At 40.6% G+C, this 16,742-nt stretch overlaps 1 protein-coding gene across 1 annotated transcript; it reads left to right on the forward strand.

Annotated features, from left to right (window-relative positions):
• Window positions 1–11,937: 11,937 nt before the first annotated feature.
• Window positions 11,938–14,966, forward strand: LOC311035118 (type-2 ice-structuring protein-like; the record flags this gene model as incomplete). Its single annotated transcript, XM_084043196.1, has 7 exons — window positions 11,938–11,965; window positions 12,531–12,607; window positions 12,694–12,811; window positions 13,503–13,603; window positions 13,698–13,823; window positions 13,985–14,090; window positions 14,242–14,966. 7 exons carry the CDS (start codon window positions 11,938–11,940, stop codon window positions 14,319–14,321), a joined length of 636 nt encoding a protein of 211 aa, XP_083899322.1. The 3' UTR covers window positions 14,322–14,966.
• Between the last annotated feature and the right edge of the window lie 1,776 nt (window positions 14,967–16,742).

Below are 16,742 nucleotides of genomic sequence, written 5' to 3' on the forward strand. Positions count from 1 at the left end.
CTGTGGCTGTGATTGGACAATAACCCCCATAGAAATACTTTGAGGTCAGGGTTGTTGTTGTTTTTTTGTTGAGTGATTGAATACTTTATTAACAGTTTGGCTGCACTTGGACATGTCTCCTTTCAATGTGAGGTTTCTTTCTCTTTTGTCTCATCACTTAACACATAATTTGTATGCCGTAATCTCATAATTACAGCTAATTCTGTGCTATAAAACAGCCTTCACATCATGCAGATTCAGACACATGATGAACTGTTTTGGTGGGAACTGTGGCAATGACACCCTACTGGAGGTGAACACATAATGGTATTTTTTCTCTGTATTTTTATGCTGATTTTTGAACTGTTTGGTTGCTACTATATATGTCTATGAAATTAATTCAAGGACCCCAACGGAAACAAGTCCGCAAGGACTTTTTTGGTCGGACCTTTTAGACAAAAGTATTATAAATGTAACTGTGTTGTTTTACATTCTTTTGCCCAATACAAGTTTCAATCAATCAATCAATCAACAAGGTGCAGAGCACCACAGAGTGGTTTCAACGGAAGGAATCATGACTCGACTGGTTCCCAACAACAATAAGTTCTGTAGTGAGTGAAGAGGGATTCACTATGACACAACAAAAACAAAGAGACATTAAATTCAATTTTCATGTTATAAACAATTAATTGGTATTTAAATCTCCAGCCTGCCATGACTCAGCTAAATGAGAGGAGATAGTCCAAGTGGTTATAATTGAAAGATCACAGGTTCAATCCCTGAAACAGACAGTTTGTCCATTGATGTGTCATATGGCAACTAGCAGGACATTTATGTGCTGACAGCTTAGCTGTAGTCATATATGTAGGGCTGAAACTGATGCTTTTCTTCACATTTATTCTATCCATTTGTTTTTATTTATAATTTAAGTAATTATAGTAATTATATTACATTTAATATAATTGTTAAATATACTGCGTTTGTATACGTGTGCGTGTGTGTGTGTGGTGCAAAAATAGTGAAAATAGTATCTACAAGCTCATAACGCGTTGTGATGCGAGGCTTTGTGAGCTTGTCTCAAATTGCTTCATCTGACACAGTGAGAAAAATGATGACAGAAATAAACTGTGTTATTATACTGTTGTCTGTCACTTTTTAAATAATAATAATAGACCACTGGTGGTCCCACTGGTCGAAGACCCCCGTTCTAGAGTAGCTGCCAGGGTGTCACATCAGCCGATAATAAAACAAAAGGTGCAGGTTCTGTTTGTAGAAGGGTTTATTCATTTATATACAAGCTTGTTTTTGTCGCCGAGGTGGAGACTGTCCGAGTGGATGAACACAACAGAAGTAGAACACATCTACAGTATAAGGTGCAGAACAGACATTGCATTGGTCCCTAGTCCCTCACTATTTTTGAACCATACAAAAGGACATTAAACTGTAATGACCCAAAATAGGGACACCAGGTTGAACGTGGTTAAGTCTGTCTGAGGGTTTTATAAACACTCAACCAACGAAACGTATTGACAAGAGCATGTGACTAAAATAATCATTACATCCTGTGGTGTAAAGTAACTAAGCACATTTACTCAAGTACTGTAATATCAGAGTACTTCTTCCACCACTGATTACATCTTAGTTTGTTTTTAATCTTTTTATCTATCTACAAAAGAGACGGCTTTTGGACATACAAGGTTTCCCCCACCCTGACAGCGCCGATATGCCGTACGCCCAGATAGAGCCTGTGTGGAGCCCAGAGTGACATCACAATAGGCTCTATGCACAGCAGCCATAGTGTGAAGACATTCACAGGTGTTGACAATGATACTAATGAAGGCTCTGTTCCATTCTGGTCAAACAGAGTCGGGGTGCTGATACTGTGCATGTTGGCTCACCGGAAACACTCTGCTACTAGCCTCGCGTGGCCAGACAATATCACACGACACACTGCGTGGATATTAGTCTGGTTTTTCAAAGGGGCGGTTACAAAAATATCCAAACGGACTCTATTGGTTAGACCTAAACCAATCAGAGCAGTGCTTCCTTGTACGAACCAATCAGAGCAGTGCTTCCTTGTACGTCATTGCTCCAAATAAGGTGATAAGCCCGCCCACATTTGGATACTGGGCCCTGATTGGTCCCTCACGACTTCGGAGGGAGAGAAATGAAATCTCTATTGAGGGGGGACAGACCGAATCTGCCGAGGGCTAAAGTGCGATGCAATTTTGCAAAGGCAGATTCGTCTGGAACCAGGCTACTCTGCTACACCAGTGGGTCTAAAGTTGGGGTCCAGGGACCCTCATGGGCTTCCAAATGGCCCCTTGCCCGGGTGTGTAACTCTCAGAGTTATGCGGGTCGTGGAAACCACTGTGCTACACTAAACGGAACAGAGACTTCATTAGTATCATTGGTAACACCTGTGAAGGAATTGATAACATGGCTGCTGTGCATAGAGCCTATGAAGCAGACAATATAAAGCTTCATGCTAAAAACATGCACACTAACAGGCCTGCAGGAGGCGCCACCTGACAGCATGGGACAGTCAGCAAATATTTACACAGTTGACGAAACAAAACCCCACTTTTGGCCCCATGTACACTTGAGCCTGCTGTATCCACCTGTTTCCTAGGCTTTTCACTTCCTGTGTGTGTTCCACTTCCTGTCGATTTGATCCAATGAAATCCAATGAAACTGGTCAGATGACTAATGATATCCAATGAAATCCGACAGGAAGTGGAAAACACACAGCCTAGGAAACAGGTGAATAGGCTCTGTTCAGACTGGCAGCCCAAATAGAATGTTTTAGCCTATCTAAGATGGGAATCGGATTGTTTTTTAGCAAGTCTGAACAGCAAAAAAAGAAAAGAAGAAAAAAGCATGGAAACTGATTTTTGCTGATCAGGTCTGAACCACATCCCTAGGTGGTTTGAAATGGGATTCACATCTGATTTCTAAAGATGTGTCTCAGTCCGGACACCGAAGCGTAGTTTATATTTTGTAGTACGATGTTGTCGCTCCCCAAAAATCCGACGCTATTCCGACGCTATTTTCAGCGTCGGAATGCATAAACCCAATCTGATCATCCATTCATTGATGAGTGCATTTGATGATCCTTTTAGCATAGCTTGTTGTACTTGCTGTACTGTTTTTATCGTGTTCAATCAAATCAATCAATCGTCCGAGCATCTCTAAACAAATCCGATTTGCGTGCAGTCTGAACAAAGCCTTACACATAGTGATAGGACCGCGTCTCTCGACGAAAACAGCAGATGTTCAAAACGTGATGCGACACATCGAGCAAAACGGTCTAACTTAGTCCTTAGATTCAGAGAATGTGCCCTCAGTAAATGAGCAGACTAGCAGTAGTGCATCCTAACACTACTTTTATCATGAACCTAGACAAAGCACCTCGGTATACTTACGTAGTTAATATGGCAAATATTGGCAGTGGAGATACTGTATGGTAACGTTATTACCACAACAAAAAGCACCATTATACAGGACACTCACTGTGTGTGTGTGTGTGTGTGTGTGTGTGTGTGTGTGTGTGTGTGTGTGTGTGTGTGCGTGCGTGCGTGGGTGCGTGGGTGCGTGCGTGCGTGCGTGCGTGCGTGCGTGCGTGCGTGCGTGTGCGTGTGTGCGTGCGTCAGATTGGTCATATTCATGTCATCCATATAGATCCCACTACAGTTAGGGTCAGTGACAACATTCTTATCCTAACTAGCTTAAATGTAATAGCTCCAATCAAATGTGATTAAACCATTATTAAAAATAGATAGATACAAAAAAAAACACTCCATGACTTTACAAAAAAATTGCCATCGGGAGACAACTTATTCTAAATTACTTAAATGATGTAATGCATGGATGTTTCATTTCCGCAGCATTGTGGCTCTTCAGTTACTGATGCATAGAGAGGTATTTTGTCAGATATGTCTACAATAAAAACAAGTCACACCTCTGTTTTAGGGCAGTGTCTCTGTACATAATGCTGCACAAACATGTCATCATGGGCACAAACAACAAATCACACCATTCCATACCCATAATCAACACCTGGCCCTGCACTTGCCAATGCTAAGTATGCTCTCTTTAAAGTGGTGTGTGCCATGGTGCAACTCTGAGGCAGTCAATATGGCTTTTCGTATTTGGGCATTTCATTTCAACCAACCCAAATGATGGTCTCTCAAGTGGGTCATAGCCAGCCCATCAGGTGAGACACCAAGCCAAGGTGCACCAGGATGAACCAGCAGTCCAGATCTCCTTGGGTGCATTAAAGGACTATGCAACCCTGAAAAACCTGCACCTATCTCCAGATCCAATAGTGCAGATTAGTGGAGTGGAGCCTGGTTTGAAGCCGGCATAGGCAGCTGTAGGGGTCAAGGGATGATGATGGGCCTGTTAGCTCACCTCTGTATGCTCTGTATAGTGTAGATCTGGTATAACACATAAGTAATCGATAGCAAACTGTATAGGATTTAGAGGACATTTTTAGAATGGGCCTCAGGTCTTAATGGGTTAAAGAGCAGCATACTGTATATTGTGTAACAGTGCAGAGTAGTGAGCCTGTTTATACTGTTGTTTTGCGATGCTGGTTCCCACTTGCTGCTGAAGTAGCACCTGGTTTGGGCTTCACTGCCACATCAACCCGTCCTGGCTTTACTCCCTATTTATTAACACATTCATTGCCAGGTATTAATTAATTCATTCACTGGCAGTGGTGGATGAATAATTTTGAGTCTTTTTGACGATCCACAGAAAAGAACCAACCCAGATGTAAACAAACAATGTCTCTGTGGAAAAACGAGACTCTCTTCTGTCCATCGGGGGGAAAAAAACATTGTAAGCGCGATCGCCAGGGGTCATCACCATGCCAGCTTGAGCCTTGTGTTGGACATTTTCATCGATATTTTATTTTTGCCAAAGACGCACACAGAATGTTTTAGTTGTTTGCAGACTGGTTGCTCTCATTCATTTATTCACAGAATTCACAGATTCATAATTACTTTGTTTCCCATTTCTTTTGTTACTTTGTATTATCATTTCAATGTCTTTTACTTTATCTTCAACTTTGTTTTCACCTAAATCACTTAATTAAACCACAACTGTATCACTGGAGTTAATCACCATTACAATACTGCATGTTTTTCCCATATACTTTTCCATAATTTTCACATAGCAAACCTGTTACACATCATCACTTCCAAACATACATACAGTACCCAATCAGACCTTCATTAACTGTCTTGTCTTTCTCAGGAATATTCACCTTTAACTTAATGCACTTTTAGCATTTTCATTTAAGCAATTATACTTTTCTTCTTCTTACTAATAGCAGATTTAAGTTACTGTACTTGAAATGTTCATTGACCAAATCCTGAGAGTTCAACTTATATAACCATGTCCAAACACAATAAAGTAGCATGTCAAACTTATTACAGAACACACAAAATATACCAAAATACATTCTTAATACTTGTACAAAAACAGGAGCTCTTAATGGGAGTCTGAATTAGGATCAGAAGTTCCTATGTAAACATTGCGCACTCACGTTGCCATTTTGCATTGATTGCTCCAGCCAAACTACTGCGTTCTGCACTGGATTCATTCACAAACAATAACCACATCTTGTAAACACTTTAGAGTTAGGCTCCACCATCAGAACGTGTACTTAATGTTATAATGATCACATTGATACCATTCAGTGAGTTAATGCACCACAACTAACCTGTTTAACAGGAGAAAGACGCACACAGAATGTTTTAGTTGTTTGCATACTGGTTGCTCTCATTGGAATGACGTGAGCTTCCTGTCTGCAGGTATTAGTATCCCATGAGGGAGAAAACCAAGCCCCCAGAGTTGCTGAGAAACATTGACGCCGCCACCCCAGTGGCCAAAGCTGGAACTGCAGGCGGGGAGAAATACATGCGCGAGCAAAACATACTGAGAGATATTTATATATATAGATATAAATATGTAAACATATTATACATACATACATATGCATTTACATATAAATAGGCATCTCGAGTGTATTTAATAAATATCTCGCGTTCAATCCTTGACACACGGGCTGCCGTAGAACGCAAAAATGACACTAGTGCGCATGCTCATAACTCTATGTGTGGTCAAAATCGAACCAATAATTCTACTTCCGGCAGGCTTCCGGGTGCTTCAAAACGCCACTGAGCACATTAATTGAAATGATAGCTGGGGGCGGGGCAATCCGCCCTCTAGTTATATTATACCTCTATGGAGAAAACACTCTGATACTGCCCCCTACTGACCAAGCTGAATACTCATACTGATAAATGTACTGTACACTGACAGCTCCAAAAACGATTTCAAAGCACAAAATAAAATAAATAAATCAACACAAAAGTGTGACACATTATGGGTGGGTCACACATACATACATACATACATACATACATACATATATACATATATACATATATATATATATATATATATATATATATATATATATATATATATATATATATATATATATATATATATGTATGTATGTATATATATATATATATATATATATATATATATATATATATATATATATATATATATATATATATATATATATTTACCAGAAATACATAATGAACTCCTAATGTGCCATAGTGTCTGTCTATGCCAATGTGCTACACATTTTACAATGATTTAACATTTTACAATAAGACAGGCATTCAGTGTGGCATGGTGAAAGTGCATTCCATATTTGGGATTTCAATAATTGGGTCTTATTTAGTCTTAGTTAGTGCTTCCATCGCACGTTAAATGCGCAAAGGACCATTTAGGTGCAGAGGTGAGTGGGTCGTGTCATATGGTTATTATAGAGATTGCTTGCTTTTCAGAGGACAGTGTTACTTGAGGTCAGGAAGAGATCAAGTTCTACCAGTTCTACCTTACCAAACCAAAACTATTTTTTGCTTCGATAGTTGGTGACATCGAGATGAGAAATCTTCTATCAGGATGAGAACATCTTAGACCTTGCATGGTTGTGATGTTAGGTATGTGGAACAATAGAAAAAGAAAGGTGAGAGTCAAAAACACCTGCTGCATGTACATGATGAGTGATTAGATAATGCATGACAAAGGGCATCATATGACATGACTAGTTTCAAGCAAGGGCTCCTAACTTTGATCAGAGGTGAGCAAACGTCTAAGCTGATGGTGATTGTTGACACCCAGGCTGTGGATCAAGGGTTTCCACGGATTATGATTGTGGAGTGTTATTATAGTTATGTTATTTTTGGACACTATGAAACACTTTCTCTCAACGGTGAAAATATTTTTCACCAATCTTGTCCAGTTCTGCCCTCCTTTGCTTTTGTAGCAAATAGATCCTTCTGAGCAGATTTGTTTTTGATCGTTTCCTGCACCATTATCCACTGTGGTCCCGTTAACTTTAATTATTTAATTGTCTGACCACACCACGTTAATCCATTGTCTTAAAAAAAAAGGTTTATCCAACAAAGGATTGAAAATACATTTAGCTGTTTTCAGGGAATTAAGGTTTTATTAGGCACGGAGAATGAAATGTTTGGAGCGGGAGAGTCGGCCAGCTGGCCAAGCAGGTTCAACTTCCAGATACAAAGATACACAACTACGACTGTAGCTCCGATGCACGCACGCTTGATGAAGTCAACTACCGTGTCGAGCAACACAGATAAAAAGCGACAGAGCGACAAACATGCTGTGTATCTTTGTATCTTTGTATCCATGCTCGTGTGAACGCAGCATACAGTATGTGTGCGTCCATGCATTCGTGTGTTTATGTTTGCAGACAGAAGTTAATCTGATATGGCAGCACTGATCATCCCAAAGGTGTTGACCTGTTATAGTAAATAGAAAGATAAAGCATCACAATGGTTTAAAGACCCCATTAATTCAACTCATATTGAGTTGTTACTTAGAGGTAATTAGTGATGTGTTGAAGTCTTGAAAACAGAAAAAACAGTTCAAATACATATATCAAGATGCAGCGAGAATGCAAATGAGCAGGAAATATCAATGTTCTTCCTTGTGTTTGTAATCATGATGACATTTGACATTTGAAAACCTTCCAAGAGCTTACAGTTGTATGCAAAACCTTGACTTATTATCTTGGTGGTGTTTTCCCATGAAAACCCCACTCTGCCATTAGTTCCTTGTCACCTCTGCATACAGGCAGTGAATGAAGAGTTTGATGTGATAGCGATAAGCATTGGTTACCTTGTATTATATTATCTATTAATGTATAGGATGTAATTTGGCTGGGTCTGGTAATGATTAGATGTAAACTCACAATACATGGGGTTAATAAATTCCTCGGTCCTTCTATGATTGTTGTTGTCTCCGCCAGGCCGAAAGGCATGGCGAGAGAGTATGTTTTACCCCCTGTCCGTCCGTCCGTCCTTCCGTCCGTCCGTCCGTCTGTCCGTGTGTCCTGTCCGTCCGTTACCACCTAATCTCCGGCACCGTTGGCCCGGCCGCTGCGAAACTGTGCACACACACTCCCTGGATGCCAAGTCAGAACCTCTGGCCCAAATGTTTCAGATTAGCCTGTTATACGCCACCAGGAGGCCGATTTGTGCAAAACACATTTATTGATACTACTCTTACAGATTTTGTCCAAACATCACACAAATCGGTACACAGTATCTCTATACTCATGTGATCAACACGGATCTATCCCATTTCCCATATTACATCCTGATTACTGAAGATTGGCTTCCAAACTTTGCAGGATTGGTCCATTTTCAACAAAATGCCTCAAATCATGAACGCAGCTTGCGATTTCCATGAAATTTCACCCCCACATTTCTATTAGGCCGAGGAAGAAATGCCACCCTTTTACCATTGGCCTGTTGTAGCGCCACCAGCAGGTCTAATTTTGCAAAACACATTTTTGGAACAAAATGCCTCAAATCATGAATGCAGTGTCCGATTGCAGTGAAAAGCCTGAGAACAAATCGCACCCTTTTCACATTGGCCTATTATAGCGCCACCAGGAGGCCACACCTACCTGACCTGGCGGAGACCTGTGCTCCGAGGAGCGCTTTTTCTAGTTGTTCTATGTTTTGCACCCTGTCCCGTCCGTCCATGTGGACAGCTAATCTCCGGCACTGTTGGCTTGATCGCAGCGAAACTGTGCACACACACTCCCTGGGTGCCAATTCAGAACCTCTCCCCCAAATTTTTCACATGGGCCTGTTATATACAAAACACATTTTTTGACAGTACTCCTACAGATTTATCCAAACATCACGCAAATCGGTATACATTATCTCTATAGTCATTAAACAAAAAGGGTTTTCTGATTTTTCATAATCCATCCTGATTGGCTAAGAATGGCTTCCAAAGTTTGCAGGAGTGGTCCGTTTTGAACAAAATGTCTCAAATCATGAATGCAGCGTCCAATTGCGGTTAAACCTTGCACTAAGTTGAGGAATAAATGCCACCCTTTCAACATTGCCTTATTATAGTGCCACCAGGAGGCAGATTTTTGCAAAAAAAGATAGGTATATATATTTTACTCCTACAAATCAAATCACGCAAATCGGTACATATTATCTCTTTAGTCAAGTGATCAAGACGGATCCGTCCGATCCATCCGATTTTTTACATTCCAACCTGATTGGCGAATTCCGAACATTGCTGGTCCAAACTAACCTACCTGACCTGGTGGAGACCTGTGCTCTGAGAAGCACTTTTTCTAGTTTGATTTCAAAAGAGTCAATATTGGTATCCCCACAGATTAAAAGTACTCTTTGGTTATTTACATCTCTTCGATCCAGTCCTTAAAAACCTTTATACTAGAATAAACTAATTATTGCATTTTTACTATTTTAACAGATTTCAATTGGTAAACATCGTGACTACTAATTGAAGCCGAGGCCGAATTGGGCCAAATCGCATGGATGAGCCCTGACAGCACATGGTTGGTGCTACAGACTCCAAATTTCGCACACAGATAGCTCAGACCTTTGCCTACGATCTTAGCTAGGCCTCGACCCGACCCTATATGCGGTTTTCCGGAACCAACGCGAAAGGTTCGGAATCTCCATATGCGGAGTCCTGACTACTAATTGAAGCCAATGGACGCCGAATCCAAATTGGCCCGAATCGCATGGATGAGCCCTGAAAGCACATGGTTGGTGCTACAGACTCCAAATTTCGCACACAGATAGCTCAGACCTTTGCCTACGATCTTAGCTAGGCCTCGACCCGACCCGATACACAGTTTTTCGGATCCGGCACGAAAGGTTTGGAATCTCCGTATGCGGAGATGACTGACATCGGGCTGTTCCGGAGCAAGCGCTGACTCATTGTGACATCACTTCATAAAAGGCATCACATACACTAGATGAGTCAACAAAAAATCTCTGAGTGTGGCATAAACTATAGTCTTTCTTCCTCTCACTCCGAGGTGACAGATGAAAGTATATAAGCCGGCTTCTAAGCTAAGTCCAGCACTCTTGACAGACGGTTTTCCGGAACCAACGCGAAAGGTTCGGAATCTCCATATGCGGAGTCCTGACTACTAATTGAAGCCAATGGACGCCGAATCCAAATTGGCCCGAATCGCATGGATGAGCCCTGAAAGCACATGGTTGGTGCTACAGACTCCAAATTTCGCACACAGATAGCTCAGACCTTTGCCTACGATCTTAGCTAGGCCTCGACCCGACCCGATACACAGTTTTTCGGAACTCCTCTGAACAATGACATCCGAGAAATCAACAACATATGCTTGGCTGACTTACCTACAGAAGAGAGAGTCTACCTTTCAGCCGACTCAATTCAGGAGAACGACCACAAGGATTACGTGACTGTGGAATTACTCAATTCACTGACACCCTCTGGAATCCCTGATCATAACCTCAAATTGAAAGTAGGCGCACCAGTCATGCTGCTTAGAAACCTGCAATCAGGTCCTGACCGCACTCTCAAGAATGGCACCAGAATGGTGGTAATGCAAATGATGGACAGAGTCATTGAGTGTGAGATTGCAGTAGGCACAAACAGGGGTGAAACAATCTTCCTACCAAGAATACCTCACTATGACAGAGGTGAGCTTCCCTTCACCTTCATTAGACGACAGTTCCCTATCCGCTTAGCATTCTCTGTTACAATCAATAAGGTACAGGGCCAAGAGAATGAACGAGTTGGCATCTACTCGCCTAAACCTGTGTTCGCTCATGGCCAACTCTACACAGCCTTCTCTAGAGGAAAGAGAGCCAGCGCTGTAAAAGTTTTCATTGTGGATAATGACAAGGGCATTACTGACAACATTGTTTATAGCGAACTCCTTTAGGATAATGGGCATAAATGGACACAGACAGACACAGAGATCTCCATATACGGGCATAAAAGGGACACACCCAGACACATACAGAGATGTCCATATATCACAGACACAGATAGCTCCATATATGGGCATAAATGCACACACAGATGGGCATAAATGGACACAGGCAAACAGATGGCCAAAACGGGTCCTATGACAACAGGTATAATGGGGTTTGATTTAAAGGGTGGAGCATTCATTCCCTATTTACATCGTTCCTGTGTAGGCCGGTCCCCGACTAGACCCTCGGCCACCCGAAGGGCTAGACCCTCGGCCGCCCGAAGGGCGGCCGAGCTTCTAGTTCTACTAAGTTATCAATCACAGTTGTCATGCTTTCTACCACCATATAGTTCAAATTACTATCCACATGCACAGCTACTCCCCCGCCACCCTCACAATATCAGTTTATATAGTTAAATTCACAGCGTTGTCAACGGATGTTATCTATGAAGTTGGATGGGGTTAAACAGGTTTTCACCCTGTTCCATTATGATATTGTGTCATACAATTGTGATATTGTATGTTCAATGTAATTTACAGCACTCATACTTAACAAGAATCTGTCATGGTTCTGTAGTGCAGTAGTTTTCAAACTGTGGACCATGACCCTTAAGTGGGTCACAGAAAGGGGTCAGGTGGGTCGCATTTTTGTCTTTCTTTTTTTAAATACATAAAATAAACTTTTGTATGGATGCATATTCTTTCAGTGAGTACTGTAAGCTGAATGGAAACATTTACATGTTTAAGACCCCCAACTTGATATGTATATGGCAGCGGACCCCCATCTGAAAAGAGTTTGAGTCTGGGGCCTCCTTTAAGAGAGTTATTTTCAAGATTTATCTAAATGTTTTGAAAGGTCTATAAGTGCATGTTGCATCACAAGCTTATAGTAGATTGTCTATTGTCAAATAGTATACAAGGGTTAAAGTGGTTAAACTGATTAGATCCTGACCAATCCAGTCGGTGTGGATTCATGTTCCTCTCATTATCATCACGTTATCATTAAGACCTGATGTCACTGTTAACGTCACCAAAACACCTGATGTCATGACCAGACCCGATGTTGCTATTAATGTCACCACAACACATGTTCTTCCTCGTGTGCCGTGTTAAACACAAGGAAGAACATTTCCTGCTCATCTGCATTCTCTCTGCATCTTGATGAAAGTGTGTCCATTTCCACACCCACCTATAGTGTATATAAGAGAGCTGCTGTTTCTGACATTCAACACTTCAACACAGGACGAACCACAACACATCATTTTACTGAAGGTTTGACATGACTCCTCGTCTCCTCTGTCCTTGTTGTTACTTCTCTGACTTTCAGAGGTATCTCTAACATGTCTGTTTCTTTCTAGAAGGAAATCATCTTCATCTCCGTCATTATCATCATCATCATGACCATGAGGATGCTGAGTGTGCCTCTACTTCTCTGCGCTGTGATGGTCTGGACCACTGCTGCTGCTCCTGGTGCAGGTGTGTGTGTGTGTGTGTGTGTGTGTGTGTGTGTGTGTGTGTGTGTGTGTGTGTGTGTGTGTGTGTGTGTGTGTGTGTGTGTGTGTGTGTGTGTGTGTGTGTGTGTGTGTGTGTTCTATAGCTAAAGCAATTTGTTTTAATTATTACATTCTACTATAAAATGAACAAATCTGCCCATCCATCAGTCTGTATATCCTTCGGTCTGTCCATCCTCATCCTTTTTTTCTCCTTAGTAGGATGACCAATCAATCTGAGCTTGCACATGGGCATTGACTTTTCCCATATTTACGCTGTTTATTAGCGTTTTCACCATAGGGTCTGCAGTCACAATCCCATAGCTTGGATGAAATGCAAAGCCTGCAAGCAATCTATGGGATCTGTAGTTATACAGTCCTATAGCTCGGATGGATGGCAGGTGGAAATACATGTACAGTATGGACTAGTATCTTGGAATGGTACAACAACAAAAAATCATTTAAAAAGTTAAATTGATAACAGATGTGTTTCTGTTTACAGTAACTGTTGAAACTGGCTCATTACTACCTTGCAGATTATTTTGTTGTTTTAGGATTTCCTGATTTTGTTAGTTTAGGTGTTGTTGTTGTTGTTGTTGTTGTTGTTGTTGTTGTTGTTGTTGTTGTTGTTGTTGTTGCTTTCAAAGGGTTGACTTCAATGTCTGTTGTATTTTCAGGAGAGCATGCAGTTGTCAAGAGGTGTCCAAATGACTGGATTGAATGGAATGGACACTGTTACATATTTGAAAAGGCTGTGATGGGTTGGGCTGATGCAGAGGTAGAATATACGAACACATGATTTCATCTTGCACTGTATTTCTATATGCATCTATGTTATTATGTTATTTGAATAATATTCTATTGTTCTGTAGAAAACCTGTTTGTCTCAGGGTGGAAACCTAGCATCCATTCACTACAAAAGAGAACACACATTCATTCAAGGCCTGATACCTTCCACTACTCGAGCGTGGATCGGTGGCTATGATGCAACAGGCACGGTAAGGAACATTAACAATTATAAACTGTGTCTGATAAAACGTTACCTTATATTATACTGACATGGTACACTACACACTGTACCTGCATGTCAACATAGTGAGTTGTTAAATGGTAACATATTATAATGTATTGACGTTTATGATGTTGTATTGTCATCTAGAATGGTGGTTGGATGTGGAGTGACGGTAGCCCAATGACCTTCACAGACTGGGCGAAGGGAGAACCCAACCATGGACTACAGAACTGCATGGTTTTGAACGGCAGCAGTAAGTACCTTTAACAAAATGTTTGTTTTAACAACAAAAATGTATAATAATAATAATACAAATTATCACTAACAGCACCTTTACATAATAACGTAATATGAGACTTAATGTGGTCTTTATATTAAACTTTCTCTTTCTCTTTATATAACAGGTCAACACCTGTGGGATGATATCCAATGCCTTCATGAATATCCCTCTGTCTGCAAAAAAACAGCTGAGAGCGCTGAATAACGTGGAGATTATGCACGCACGCACACACGCACGCACGCACGCACACACGCATGCACACACACGCACACACGCACGCACGCACACACGCATGCACACACACGCACGCACGCACGCACGCACGCACGCACGCACGCACGCACGCACGCACGCACGCACGCACGCTTTGTGTGTGTGTGTGTGTGTGTGTGTGTGTGTGTGTGTGTGTGTGTGTTTGTGTGACTCCTATATCTATGCCCTGCAAAGCCAAAGTGCAGTAACTACACAAAATAATCAAACTAATAAAAAGTATTTAAAGTGCTTCAATTGGTCAGTCAATTGGGTTATCTGTATATAAAGTGATTTTGCACTAATTGTAAAACCGTTCATAAGGTAATTGTTTATCCCCCAAAAGCATGAAGACTGAAAAAAAAGTCTGTCAATGTGTCCAAAAATGTAGTTGCTGCACTTTGGCTTTACACATTGTAACGCTACTGAAGGAATGAAGAGACAAGTGACATTAACAGCAGATGGACAGTGACTCTCAGGTGTTGTGGTGATAATGAGAGGAACATGAATGGAATGGATGGTTTGATTTAAGCAGCACATAACTTGCTTCAATGTCTTTACTTGCATCCAAAAAAAAGAATAAAAAAATCATTTAAATAATTCAGTTTGAGTCATTCAGAGAGAACCTCTGCTTTTTATGCTGCTCCTCTGTCATGTCCTCCTACAACAACATACAGTATGCTGCTCTTCAACCCATTAAGACCTGAGGCCCATTCTAAAAATGTCTTCTAAATCCTATACAGTATTCTGAAAAATGTTGTTATATCAGTGCAGTCCTCATTGGTTTTCAAACCTTTTCATGTCATGGATCTGATGTTAATGAATGTGGTCAAAGTGGGGTCCTTGAGGTGGTTCCAGTGGGCCCCAGTAAAATGTGTTAATATATCATTATAACAATCTGTTCAACCACTTTAACGCTATTTTATACTTTGGATATTCAAAAATAAAAAGGGCTTCCATTTAGCAGTGGTGGAAGAAGTACTCACATGCTTTACTTAAGTAAAAGTATCAATATCACCATGTAGAAATACTCTGTTACAAGTACAAGTCGGGTATTAAGAAGAATGTACTTGAGTAAAAGTATAAAAGTATTGGCATCAAAATATACTTACAGTCCTAAAAGCAAAAGTACTCATTATGTAGAATGTTCCATTTCACAAGTTTTCAAATGTGTAAAATGTATACAAATATTTTGAAAATAGCAGATCTAAAAACTCACAACGTGTCGCTTTGCGAAGTGTTGTGAGCTAATAGATCTGCTGTTTTCAAATAGCCGAAGAATTATACAGGGCTGAAGTGGTTAATGTATGTTCTGTAATAATAATCTAAATCTACAAAGTAACTAGTTTCTAAAGTTTTCAAATAATTGTAGTGGAGTAAAAGTACAACATTTGCCTCAGAAATGTAGTGGAGTAAGTAAAAGTATTGAAAACTGGAAATACTCCAGTTAAGTAAAACCTCAGAATAGTACTTTAGTAAATGTACTTAGTTACTTTCCACCACTGCCATTTAGCCTACAAACAAATCTTTATGATTTTTTTCTTGAAGCCCACTGCCCCCATGAGTGTGTTTAGCAGGACCACTGTTGCTGAATAAATGAGAAAACAGCAGAGTAACTCATTCTGTAGCTGCTGACTGAAGTGGATGAAGAAAATAACTGCAGACAGCAGTGTGATTCTGTGTGTATCTGCTGACATCAAGTGGATGAAGACAAGAACTGTGAAAATCAATATATTTCCCAGAGATACAGCATGGTAGTATGACAACTTTTGCCAGTGATACAATTAAAAATGACTGATATCGTTTTTGATGATGTTCTTGTTTGCACATCAAATATTTGCTTCTGGGGGTCCCTTGAACAAAATATTTTGAGATGGGCCAAATACATATACTTGTGGGGGTCCTTGAGAAGTTTGAGAACCACTGATCTATAGCAACATACATTTTTCAGAGTTAGGATTTAGAAGACATTTTTAGAATGGGTCTCAGGTCTTGGGTTAAAGGGGTTAAAGAGCAGCATACTGTATGTTGTTGTAGGTGGACAGTGGAGCAGCATAAAAGCAGAGGTTCTCTCTGAATGACTCACACTGAATTATTTAAATGATTTATTTTATTGATGCAAGTAAAGACATTGAAGCAGGTTATGTGCTGCTTAAATCAAACCATCCATTCCATTCATGTTCCTCTCATTATCACCACAACACCTGAGAGTCACTGTCCATCTGCTGTTAATGTCACTTGTCTCTTCACTCCTTCAGTAGCGTTACAATTTGTGCAGTAACTACATTTTATTTTTCTCAAAGGTCAAATCAGTCTTCATGCTTTTTGGGGATAAACAATTACTGTATGAACGGATGTACAATTAGTGCAATATCA

This window comes from Gymnoscopelus microlampas, assembly GCF_963454915.1.
Source record: "Gymnoscopelus microlampas genome assembly, chromosome: 19".
Taxonomy (NCBI): Eukaryota; Metazoa; Chordata; class Actinopteri; order Myctophiformes; family Myctophidae; genus Gymnoscopelus; species Gymnoscopelus microlampas.